This window comes from Callospermophilus lateralis, chromosome 10 (assembly GCF_048772815.1).
Source record: "Callospermophilus lateralis isolate mCalLat2 chromosome 10, mCalLat2.hap1, whole genome shotgun sequence".
NCBI lineage: Eukaryota > Metazoa > Chordata > Mammalia > Rodentia > Sciuridae > Callospermophilus > Callospermophilus lateralis.
In genome coordinates, this window is record NC_135314.1 from 7360560 (window position 1) to 7373857 (window position 13298).

Here is a 13298-nt window from a genome sequence, read left to right on the forward strand (position 1 = left end):
AAACGTTTCATAACTTACTTTTGCTCTCTCAATTTCTTTTGTAACATTAGAAAGAAATGATTCCCATGAACAGATATCAGACTCCATGTTGGGATATTCTGTGGAATCACTGAAAAAGTTTAAAAACATATTTAATATCCACTTGGGAAATTTAAAAAATGAAAGCATTTAAATGCAAATGAAAGTAAATACTTAAACATTAGCAAAAGATACATTCAACACCATCCCATTCACATATTAACTTTTTTTTTGTAATAAGGATTGAACTCGGGGCACTTTACCACTGAGCCATATCCTCAGAATTTTTTATTTCTTATTTTGAGACAGAGTCTCGTTAAAATGCTTGGGGTCTTGTTAAGTTGTTCAGGCTGGCCTCAAACTTGCAATCCTCTTGCCTCAGCCTCCCGAGTTGCTGGGATTACAGGTATCCACCATTATGCCTGGGTACATAATTACTTCTAAAGAATTATGAATCATGTAAACCTGCCCCTAGACATTTAAGGATATCTTAACTATGGATAAAACCAAACAAAAGGACAACAAACAAAACCCTTAAACTAGGGGCAGAGAGAAGATATTCTCTTGAATTTTTTCCCCCACAAGTTTGAAAATTTGACTGTTCTTCATTTGACTTCTTCATATTTAATATTAAACACTACCTTTGCATTTTAAAAATTTTAGTCAGCCTGGAATATTCCAAAAATTGCAATAAAACCTAAATCCCCGTCTAACTATAAAACTAAAGAATGCAGCCTTAGAGATTAAGATAAATTTACAACCTCAGAACTTTATAAATCTAGTCTATCTAAAGTGACAAACAAGGGGCTGGGGCTGTAGCTCAGAAGCAGAGTGCTCGCCTGGCATGGGTGAGGCACTGGGTTCAATCCTTAGCACCACATAAAAATAATATAAAATAAAGGTATACTGTCCATCTACAACTATACACACACACACACACACACACACACACACACACACAAAGTGACAAACATCGTACTCCTAATTTAAAGCCTCAACACTCCTTTCAATCTGTAATTGTATCAGTTCTCCTTACATATTTATTACAAAGAAGACTCAGAATGGTCTCCTCCTCCACTTTTCTCCTTTGCTATCCTTTGGTGGGATCAGTATTCAGCGGAGCATACCCAAGAATCTACATATACCTAAGACTTAATGGAAGAAAGTCAATACTACTGGATAAAATAAGGTCTGAGTGTCTTTTTTTTTCAGATAAGACACAATCCATAGCCTATGGGAATTACTTAAGAGGTTTCTGAACACTAGCTGATAACCTCAGCTGTACTAGTTCTGTAATCTGAATCTGCATGTCAGTTCACCTTTGATTAGAAAAGTCTTCGGATTAAAAAAAAAATCTTGAAAATAAAGGATAAAAAGAAAGGATACTATATACTACAGTGTAGTACACTATATGTACTACTCCATAACTCTTCCAGTCAATCTCTGGTTCAACTATGAGGGTTTGAAATTCAAATAAAAAAGCAAGCACTAGGAAGAATGAAAAATCTGGGATTAAATTTGAAAACCTGAACATGATACAAAAAACAGATGAAAAGTAATCCCCCATGTGCAAACACGGAGGCCTAGAGGTGCAGCTCAGTGGTGGAGCACTTGCCTAGCATGGAGGCGGCCCTGGGTTCCATCCCCAGTACCAAAAAGCAACAAACAAAACCAAAACCAAGTGGGGAAATACCACATAGAAAGCAGCTAAATGCCAGACTAAAGACAACCCTCTAGGATTCTAAAAACAAAGGAAAACAAACAAAAACAGATAAAGATTATGAAGAATTTCAAAAATTTATATGTGTGAATCTTAAAGTCCTTCATAATAACTTTCCTACATTCAGTCATGCAGACTAACAGTTATTATGAAAAGCCACTGAGAAAAAAGTTTAAAAAGCTCTGAAAATACTATTTTTGTTCAGAAAGTTTTTGCGTGGAAATGACTAATAATGTTCAAAAACACTTAGATGTAGGGATGCTCACTGGAGTGCAGCTTATATTTAAAAAAATTTGCAAACAAATATCCCACTTGATAATCCTGACATGCTACATGCTGGAACACCATTCAACCTTTTAAAATCAGGCTGGAGAACTGATTTTCAAGAAACTGACTTCATTTCAGAATGAAAAGAAGTTTGCTATACACTACCTAGTGGGGAAAAAAAAAAGAGTAAACATTCACTTTTCCCTAAATATGTAAATGAATTTATTCTAAAATATTAATTAGTTTTATCTCCATTTGGAATTATGAAAAATTTATAAAAATCATTTTTGTTTGTATGTTTTGATTTTTTTCTACAATTGAACATGTACCAATTGGGTAACTACTAAAAATAAAATGATGCTAATATTTTTTAAAAGTTTTTCCAAGTACGTTTAACTTGTTTTTTCTAAATGACATGCTGGGAAGAACACCTGGGAAGCCACACTACCTGCTTGTCAGCTTGAGGTTCTTAAGATAGGCTTCTGCTTGTGATGCCATGACCTGTAACTTAAACACTTCACTCTCCTTCCAGTTCTCCAGTACAGATACCTGCCAGTAGATTAGAGGATATCTAAGTATTTTACAAATGAAATCCTGAAACTATTTTAAGAGTTAAAACTTAAATATTCCAAACCATTTCTTCCTTAAGTAAGATCTGATGACAGGAACACCAGAACTTGATTATGTCATTTTCCCAGGCAAACACAAATTAAAACTTTGGGATTTGAAAACAGAATAACAAAATGACACTAAAATTCTGTGCTTCAGGATCATTCTTGCGGATATGAAACTGTAAATGGCTTTCTGCTTAAACCATAGACAAAACAGAGCCAGGTTAATTGCATGCAACTATGGAATGGGGTTATCTACTGTCTTGCCCCATGGTGAGGAAGGGCCCAGGGACCCACAGAATAAAACCTGAGGCTGTACCTTCCCAACCAAAAAGCCTCTAAGAAGTTGTTTCAGCATTAACACAATCAGCCTTTGGGGAATGCTTTCAAACTTTAGGACTTCCCCATAGTCAACTTGCCATTTTTGCAAAGATCACTGCAGGAGATGTAAAATAGTCTCATTTTAATTCAGTTCTCAGTAACCTTGACAGGACTCTCCAGGCAAATTGGTTTGCCAAGCAGTGATAAATGTGAATCAAACAAATTTAGGAATATAGACACTGGGGTAGGGCCCACAAAGTATTTGTACTTTCACCAGAAGCAGTAACAAGGGTCTATATTTAATTGAAAGGTCTAATATTTGCAGACTACATAGGTTAATTGTTTTTTTTATTTTCCCAGAATAATCATAGATACATATACCAATACATATCATTTGTTTCTCAGATAGCTTGATGTTCTTAAGACAGGCTAGAAAAACATACATAAAATAAAAATAAAGCCAGACATTGTCTTTTCATTTTTGTCTCAGTAGTTTCTCAAATAGTACAATGACATTGGTATATATTCTTTTAGGGGGAGGGAGGAATATATTCTTAATAAGGAGGTTATTTTCATTTGCTTTTTAAGAACTGGCAAATGTTTTATGGTTGCCTACATTTTTATATCACTTGATTAAATATGAAGCTATGCAAAATGTAGAGTATGGGAAATGACTGAATTATACTGTCAAGGAAAACAGGTTATAAAATCTGATGTACATTATGAGTAAATCTATGTAACAAAGCATGTATAAAAATTAGAAAGGAATAGCCAAGGAAAAAGAGTGGATATTTTAGGGAAAAAGGATTATGAGTAATAGGATAACCCTAACCTCCATACTTGCCAGTAATACAGTTATGCCTCACATGTAATTAAAGAGACCCAACAGTAAACAAATGAAACCCTTCCATCCACCAGTCATAACCTCACCTCTGCAGCCACAGCTCTTTGATGACTCTCTTCATAATGCTCTTTCCCTTTCTTTATACATTCTTCTATTTTCATCTTCTCATTTGTAAATGTATTACTGCAAATGTTAAAAGAAAAAAAAACTTTAAAACAAATCTAGGGAGTAGGGATACAAAGGATTCAGGACAGCTTTCTACATTTTCTAGAGTAACTTCCTGCCTCATATTTTACCACACAACACACAGATTCATATGCATTCTCTGAACTTCATGAATGATCAAAAGAAGAAATGAGTATTTGGTAGGAATGCTGAGAAAGAAGCGAAGGTTCTGTACAGGTCACTAGTTTTATGAGGGTAGGTAGAGTATAATCTGGTTACTTTGATAAACTTTATAAAACTTCCTTCACCAGCCAGAAATTCTATTCTCACACAAGAAAATGATCCCAAAGAATAAAGTGATCCGTACAAAACAGATCATGGCCATACTTTTGTAACAGCTAAAAAGTGTCAGTGAAAGTGGTGGCTAAAAAAGATGACTATGGACCATGATGGGAATAGAAATGTGCATGTGAAACAATATTAAATGAGAAAAGCAAAATGTGACTGATTACCACTAATACATTGATCACAAGTATGTGAAAACATATAAGGACAATTAATAAAGATTACAAGAAAATTTTTTGCAGCTTTATAATTAAAAAAATTTTTTTTAAATAATTTTTTTATTGGGGGTTGAACCCAGAAGCACTTTACCACTGAGCTACATTCCAATCCCTATTTTATATTTTACTTAGTGACAGGGTCTCACTGATTTGCTTAGCACCTCCCCAGTGCTGAGGCTAGCTTTGAACTCATGATCCTCCTGCCTCAGTCTCCCGAGCCACTGGGATTACAGGTGTGTGCTACCATGCCCAGCAACAATTTTTAATAAACATATAATTACAGACTAACAATGTAATAAACTATCATTCTATAGCTGAGTAACATACAAGTAGTTTTTCTGTGATGCAGGGACAGAACCCAGGCCTTCATACTTGCTACGTAAGTGCTTCTACCACTGAGCTACACCCCTAGTCCAAAATAAAAGTTTTTAAAACACATTTTTAGTTTCAATCAATTCAAGAAAATAAAAGGAACGATTGACAACAATATTTTTTATACTGACATGAAATAAAAGCAGAAACCTAGTAAAATCAAAATACTTCAAAAATACACTTAAACATTAGTTTAAAAATAAAAGATACATAATTATTTAAAAGAAACAGGGGTGGGGGAGGAGCAACAGATTTAGAAGTCTTAGAATGCTTGTGCTTCTGATAGTAAAAGTGTAAGAAGGTACTAAAAATAAATTTAAATTTCCTTTGCCTGATTTCAAGGGACTGATCCAGATGTAATTCAGGTTTGTTATCCATCCCATCATTTTTCGGGGCAGACCTATAAAAGCATAAGTCACCAAATTTTAATTAATTTTCAGATTTTTTTCAATACAACTTTACACAGGAAAGCATATCTAGACACAACATTCTTAAATTTTTTTTTTGTTTCTATATTTTGCTTCATTTCTAGTATCTTCTAATTCTAATCTTTTTTTTTTTAAAGAGAGAGAGAGAGAAGAGAGAGAGAGAGAATTTTTTTTTTTAATATTTATTTTTTAGTTGTCGGCGGACACAACATCTTTGTTTGTACGTGGTGCTGAGAATCGAACCCGGGCCGCACACATGCCAGGCGAGCGCGCTACCACTTGAGCCACATCCCCAGCCCCTCTAATCTAATCTTCTTCTAGTATCTCATTTAATTTTCTTCTTCAGTGCTTTTAATCTTTCTTGGATTTCTTTTTTTCTCTTGATGCCATTTTTAAATTTATCTTTCCAATTAAGCAAGAATTTGGGGGTCATTTTCCTTGTAGGAAATTTTCCTTTATACTTGGAGCTTCTTCTTCACTCTAAGTCACCTGATTACTGGTAAATCACTACCTTGGTCCAGGATGCATGCCTCAGGTGGTTTTAACCAGAGGAAGCACAGGTAATGAGACATCATCATCAGGAGTTTTCATTTAGATTAGAACACATAGACTCTCAGTCAAAATGCAACCGGCCTCCTCCTCCTCCTCAACAAGACTTGGAATGAAATTAGAATATGCACACACACTCTCTGATAACCCTTCGGACACAATGTGAAAGTCTCTGACTTAAGCGATACCTAAACCAGGCAGATTCTGCCTCTTTCATGCTCTCCTAATATTCCTATTTAGTTACTTGTACTTGATAAAACCCCTCACGTTTCCAATAATAGCCAGTTTAACTGCCATCCCAGAAGAATAATGGTCTAGCTGAACTCAATCCAGATTGCAGGAACATGAGCAAATAAAATGGCTATTAACTTTAGCTACGGACTCTGACTGTTTGTTACACCACAGTGGATAAGCTGAGGAATCACATGACAACACTCACTGTTTAGAGCAGGAGGTTAGGAATGGATCACAGGGGATATTAAAAAACACACTTGGCCCTCTTGACAGTTATGCTCAGATCTATACTCTAGCAAATTCTTCATATTAATAAGACCAAATTTTAATAATTTACAGATCCATAATAAAAGTATGAGTGAAGTAATCATCACAGAATTTTAATGCTGGAAAGAACCTTAGATCTAGTCAGCCCCCTAATTTTACCAATGAGGAAAAAGAAGGTCAAAGGTAATGTTCATAGTGAGAATGGTGTTCATATGAACAGGACATCAATTCCTTTGTGTTCATATGAACAGGACATCAATTCCTTTGTTGATTCTCAGGCTCAATCCATTCTCACTTTTACAAAATTAATTTGAAAACATTATAAGTTTGAAATAGTTTTAGATGAGATCTCAATGGATGCTTTTTAAAGCAAGATAAAAACACTGTGAAAACAGTATCTATCAATTTTGCCTTGATACAGTTTGAAATTTAATATAAAAAAGTGAAAATAATAAAAAATCCCACAATACTAAAAAAAGCAAGGATTATTGATTTCTATTGTTACTTACATTTCACTTGTATTTAAAACCTTTTTAATTTTCTTCTTCAGTGCTTTTAATCTTTCTTGGATTTCTTTTTTCTCTTGTTGCCATTTTTTAATTTCTCTTTCCAAATCTTGGAGGAACCAATCTAATTCTGTCTTTGAGATCTAAAAACATTTTAGAAAGTACTTTAATTAATGACAAGATTTACTTTTACTTAGCTTACACTAAGACACCTGAGTTCAAGGGAACAGTACACATAAACTTGCACCTATGCAGGCTATGCCCCTGTGGCCAGCCATGGGATAGAGACAACACAGCTGCATCCTAACCACTAAGTGCATCTGACCCCAGGAAGGTTACACTGAAGAACCACTTCAACGTGTCCATAGGTATTCACACTCCACTCTTCAGTCTACATGATTCCCCAATCTAGACATAATTTGTACGTTTACTTGACAAGTCCGAGGTTTTTTGTTTGCTTTTAAAAATATGAGTGAGATGCCTCTGGCAGCTTTTTAAAATATTTATTTATTTATTCTAATTAGTTATACATGAAGCATCTCAATTCATAGTACACATATAGGGCACAATTTTTCATGTCTCTGGTTGTACAAAAAGTAGAGTCACACCATTTATGTCTTCATACATGAGTACTTTATATATCCTAAAGATTAGTCCTCTACCTGATGTGTGTGTGGTAAAAATCTGCTCACATTCTGTAGGCTCTCTTTACCTCACTGATTGATTCTTTTGCTGAGAAGAAGCTTTTCAGTTTGAATTCATCCCATTTATTGATTCCTGATATTATTTCTTGCACTGTAGGAGTCTTGTTAAGAAAGTCAGGGCCTAATCAGATATGATGAAGATTTAGGCCTACTTTTACTTCTATTAGGCGAAGGGGCTCTGGTTTGATTCCTAGGTCCTTGATCCACTTTGAGTTGAGTTTTGTGCATGGTGAGAGATAGGGCCTTTGTTTCATTTTGCTGCATATGGATTTCCAATTTTCCCAGCACCATTTGTTGAAGAGGCTATCTTTTTTAAAAAAAATATTTTATCTTTTAGTTGTAGTTGGATGCAATACATTTATTTCACTTATTTATTTTTTTATGTGGTGCTGAGGACTGAACCCAGGGTCTCACACGAGTGAGGCGAGTGCTCTACTGCTGAAACACAACCCCAGCCCGAAGAGGCTATCTTTCCTCCAATATATGGTTTTGGTATCTTTGTCTAGTATGAGACACCTGTATTTATGTGAGGGTTTGTCTCGGTGTCCTCTATTCTGTATCACTGGTCTACAAGTCTATTTTGGAGCCAATATCATGCTGTTTTTGTTACTGTTGCTCTGTAGTATAGTTTAAGGTCTAGGATAATGATGCCACCCATTTCACACTTCTTGCTAAGGATTGCTTTGGCCATTCTGGGTCTCTTATTTTTCCAGATGAATTTCATGATTGCTTTTTCTATTTCTATGAGGAATGTCATTAAGATTTGATTGGAATTGCATTAAATCTGTATAGTGCTTTTGGTAGTACGGTCATTTTGACAATATTAATTCTACCTATCCAAGAACAAGGGAGATCTTTCTATCTTCTAAGGTCTTCTTTAATTTCTTTCGTTAGCATTCTATAATTCTCATTGTAGAGGTCTTTCACCTCTTTTGTTAAGCTGATTCCCAAGTATTTAATTATTTTATTTATTTATTTATTTTTTAGGCTACTGTAAATGGGGTTGTTTTCCTAGGTTCTCTTTCAGAGGATTTGTCACTGATGTACAGAAATGCCTTTGATTTATGGGTGTTGATTTTATATCCTGATTCTTGGCTGAATTCATTCATCAGTTCTAGAAGTTTTCTGATGGAATTATTTGGATCTTCAAGGTATAGAATCATATCATTGGCAAATAGTGATAGTTTGAGTTCTTCTTTTCCTATCTGTGTCCCTTTAATTTCTTTCGTTTAATTCCTCTGGCTAGAGTTCCAAGAACGATGTTAAATAGAGGTGATCAAGGAGGGCATCCCTGTCTTGTTCCGGTTTTCAGAAGCAATGCTTTCAACTTTTCTCCATTTAGAATGATGTTGGCCTGGAGATATGTTCCTGTTACCCCTAGTTCTTCTAGTGTTTTGAACACAAAGGGGTGCTGTATTTTGTCGAATGCTTTTTCTGCATCTATTGAGATGATCATATGATTCTTATCTTTAAGTATCTATTGAAGGCATGTATTTATTTCGTATGTTGAACTAACCTTACATCCCTGGAATGAACCCCACCTGATCGTGGTGCACTATCTTTTTGATGTTTTTGTATTCAATTTGCCAGAATTTTATTGAGAATTTTTATATGTATGTTCATTAGAGATATTGGTCTGAAGTTTTCTTTCTTTGATGTGTCTTTGTCTGATTTTGAAATCAGGGTGATATTGGCCTCAGAGAATGAGTTTGGAAGTGTTCCCTCTTTTTCTATTTCATAAAATAATCTGAGGAGTACTGGTACTAGTTCTTCTTTGAAGGTCTTGTAGAACTCAGCTGCGTATCCATCTGGTCCTGAGCTTTTCTTCGTTGGTAGACTTCTGACAGTGTCTTCTATTTCATTGGTGGAAACTGATCTGTTTAACTTGTGTATATCATCCTGATTCAGTTTGGACAAATCAAATGACTCCAATCTGTCGATACCTTTGATATTTTCTATTTTATTGGAGTACAAATTTTCAAAAAAAAATTCTAATTATCTTCTGCATTTCTGTAGTGTCCATCATGATATTTCCTTTTTGATCATAGAGTTTAGTAATTTGAGTTTTCTCTCCTTCTCTTCATTAACATGGCTAAGGGTTTATCAATTTTATTTATTTTTACAAAGAACCAAATTTCTATTTTGTCAGTTTTTTAAATTGTTTCTTTTGCTTCAGTTTCATTGATTTCAGCTCTGATTTCAATTATTTCTTGTCTTCTGCTTTTGGTGTTGATTTGTTCTTCTTTTTCTAGGTCTTTGAGATGTAGTGTTAGGTCATTTATTTACTGACTTTTTCTTCTTTTAAGAAATGAACTCCATGCAATGAACTTTCCTCTTAGCACTGTCTTCATAGTGTCCCAGAGATTTTGATATGTTGTATCAGTGTTCTCATTTACCTCTAAGAAGTTTTTTAATCCTCTTTGATGTCTTTTTCAACCAATTGTTCATTCAATAGCATATTATTTAGTCTTCAGGTGTTGGAGTATCTTCTATTTTTTATTTTATCAATAATTTCTAATTTCATTCCATTATGATCTGATAGAATGTAGGGTAGTATCACTACGTTTTTGATTTGCTAAGAGTTGCTTTGTGGCATAATATATGATCTATTTTAGAAAAGGATCCATGAGCTGCTGAGAAGAAACTGTATTCACTCATTGATGGATGAAATATTCTATCTATGTCTAAGTTATCAATTATATTTTTGAGTTCTTTAGTTTCTTTGTTTAGCTTTTGTTTGAAAGATCTATCCAGTGGTGAAAGAAGTGTGTTAAAGTCACCCAGTATTACTGTGTTGTGGTCTATTTGACTGTTGAACTTGAGAAGAGTTTGATGAATGTATATGCTACACTGTTTGGGGTATATATATTTATTATTGCCATACCTTGTTGATGATGTATGCCTCTCTTAAGTAGTATGAAATGTCCTTCTATATCACTTTTGATTAAATTTGGCTTAAAGTCTGCTTTATTTGATATGATAAAAAACAAATAAATAAAATAGAGCCTGGAAACCCCTGTTTGTTTCTGAAGTCCATGTGAGTGGTATGTTTTTTTCCCAACCTTTTGCCTTCAGTCTGTGGGTGTCTTTTCCTATGAGATGAGTCTCTTGAAGGGAGCATATTGTTGGATCTTTTTTTCTTTTTTAAATCCAATATGCCAGTCTTTGTCTTTTGATTTGGTGAGTTTAGGCCATTAACATTCAGGAAGACATGATTTGTTTTCCCAGTCATTTTTATTTTTGGTATTTAACTTGACTTGGTTCCTCCTTTGACTGGTTTTCCCTTTAGTGTAATACCTCCCTTTGCTGATTTTCATTGTTTTTTTTTTAATATTTATTTTTTAGTTGTAGTTGGACACAATACTTTATTTTTTATGTGGTGCTGAGGATCGAACCCAGGACTTTGCACTTGTGAGGTGAGCGCTCTACTGCTGAGCCATAACCCCAGCCCATCACTATTGTTTTTCATTTCCTCCTCATGGACTATTCTGCCAAGGATGTTCTGTAGTGCAGGCTTTCAGGTTATAAATTCTTTTGTTTATCATGGAAGGTTTTTATTTCATCATCAAATCTATAGCTTAATTTTGCTGGATATACGATTCTTGGTTGGCATCCATTTTCTTTCAGAGCTTGGTATATGTTGTTCCAGGATATTCTGGCTTTCAGGGTCTGAGTTGAAAAAAATCGGCAGAGTAATTGGTTTCCCCTATATGTAATCTGATTCCTTTATCTTGTGGCTTTTAAAATTCTCTCCTTATTCTATATGCTAGGCCTTTTCATTATAATGTAACTTGGTGTGAATCTATTGAGATTTTGTGCATTTGGTGCCCTGTAAGCCTGTTTCATTTGATTGTCCAATTCATTCTTCATGTTTGAAAAATTTTCTGATATCATTTCACTGAATAGATTGTTCATACCTTTGGTTTGTAACTCTATGTCTTCTTCTATCTCAATAATTCTTAAATTTTTTTCTTTTAGAATTTTTTTTTAGATGTAGATGGACACAATATCTCTATTTTACTGATTTGTTTTTTATCTGGTGCTGAGGATCGAACCCAGTGCCTCACACATGTTAGGCAAGTGCTCTGCCACTGAGCCCCAGCCCCAGCCCAGCCCAGCCCTTAAATTTGGTCTTTTGATGTTATCCCATAATTCTTGAATATTCTGCTCATGGTTTCTTATAATCTTCACTTGTGGTCAACATTCTTTTCAAGATTATATATTTTGTCTTCATCATCTTGAGGTTCCGTCTTCCAAGAGTTCTCATCTGTTGGTGGTGCTTTCTTAAGAGTTTTTAATTTGGTTTATTTTTTCTTTCATTTCAAGAAATTCTGTTTGGGGTTTTTTCAGAACCAGTATCTCCTTATTAAAGTAATCTTTTGCTTTCTGTATTTGCTTATGTAGCTCTACATCAAAATGATGTTTTGCTGCCTGTATTTGTTCTCTTATATCATCCTTTAATTCATAGAATATTTAAATTCTGTACATCCTGAACTCCTTCTCTGTCATTTCTTCTGTTGTGCTGGCCATGGATTCTAATAATGTAGTATCTTGGTTTGTTTGGGGCACTTTCTTCCCTTGTTTTTTCATGTTGTTCTTCCCTTCTTGCACTGCAGTCTGAGGCATTATATTTACCCTATAAGCTTATAGTGTCCCTGCAGCATTCCAATACCTATCTTTGATATTGCTTCTAAGTCCCAGCTGGTGTTCCAAGCTGGGGGTTACCCCAACTAAAGATGGCAATGAAGATGTCCCAAGATGGAAGTGGTTGCTTTCGCTATGGGGTGTCTGGTCAGGTGGGGTCGGGCAGTGGTGGTGGGTGGCCTGTTCAGAGATACAGCTGTGTGACATACAGTGTTGTGGCTGAGGGCTATGCGGTGTCCATAGGTACAGGCAACTGTGTGTAGGGGAGTATGGCAGTGGTTGCAATGTCCCAAGATGGAGGTGACTGGGGAAGCCCCACACTGGTACACTATGGTCCACAAGGCAGTGGCGGCCAGAGTTTCTGTGCACGGGCAGCAGCTAGGTGTCCTGCATGGAAAGCATGGTCAGGATTACTGTGTGGGAGTAGCTGTCGGGGTCCTCTAATCACTCGCAGAGAAAAAGTATTCCAAGTCACTGAGCAACACAGAATGAGCCTCATTCTAGCCTGCCATCTTGGATCCTTCTCTGGCTTTTTATTAAAGGCATTTGGGTTGGCTGTGTGATAAAGAGAAATGAAAATGTCTTCTGAGGTGATGTGAGTTCCTTTTCCTCTGGAGGGTCAGATTCAATGCCAACTGACACATAGCCCTTTTTGCCAGTTTCTTCTGCACGTGCTACTTTTTGAAACATCCGAACTTACAAATGTTCTAAAAGTTTTTTGTCCTTTTTGAAGCATCATCCATTCAATGGCAGTGAAGGATCTGGGTATGACATGTGCTCATAAATACAGGGCACATATAAATAAAAAAATCTCTTAAGAAAGAGAATATGAATCAGAGCACTATTAAAAAAAATAGCTAAAAGCAACATGTTAAATATTTCCCAGCTTGAAATCCCACTATTATCAATGGTTGCTTAATGAAATCCTGACTTCATATTTGCTCTAGGGGAACATTTGATGTTTTACTTCCTGTCAGATTCCCTACAGCTTGAACTTCCTCCTTAGGCTCAGAACATGTCTAAGACACCGGGCCTTCTTCCTCAGGAAGGACGCTGAATCCTAAAGTCATCACATACAGACTTCA

At 35.4% G+C, this 13298-nt stretch overlaps 1 protein-coding gene across 10 annotated transcripts in view; it reads right to left on the reverse strand.

Moving 5' to 3' along the window:
- Ttc3 (tetratricopeptide repeat domain 3) overlaps positions 1-13298 on the reverse strand; it is a 118477-nt gene that overhangs the window by 11938 nt on the left and 93241 nt on the right. For all 10 annotated transcript variants that reach the window (XM_076868596.2, XM_076868599.2, XM_076868594.2 and 7 more), the window contains 5 exons: positions 6869-7008; positions 5213-5281; positions 3868-3964; positions 2454-2554; positions 19-109 (listed from right to left, as the gene is read on the reverse strand). In XM_076868596.2, the coding sequence (XP_076724711.1) occupies positions 19-109; positions 2454-2554; positions 3868-3964; positions 5213-5281; positions 6869-7008 (498 nt within the window). The remainder of the gene's footprint in view (positions 1-18; positions 110-2453; positions 2555-3867; positions 3965-5212; positions 5282-6868; positions 7009-13298) is intronic.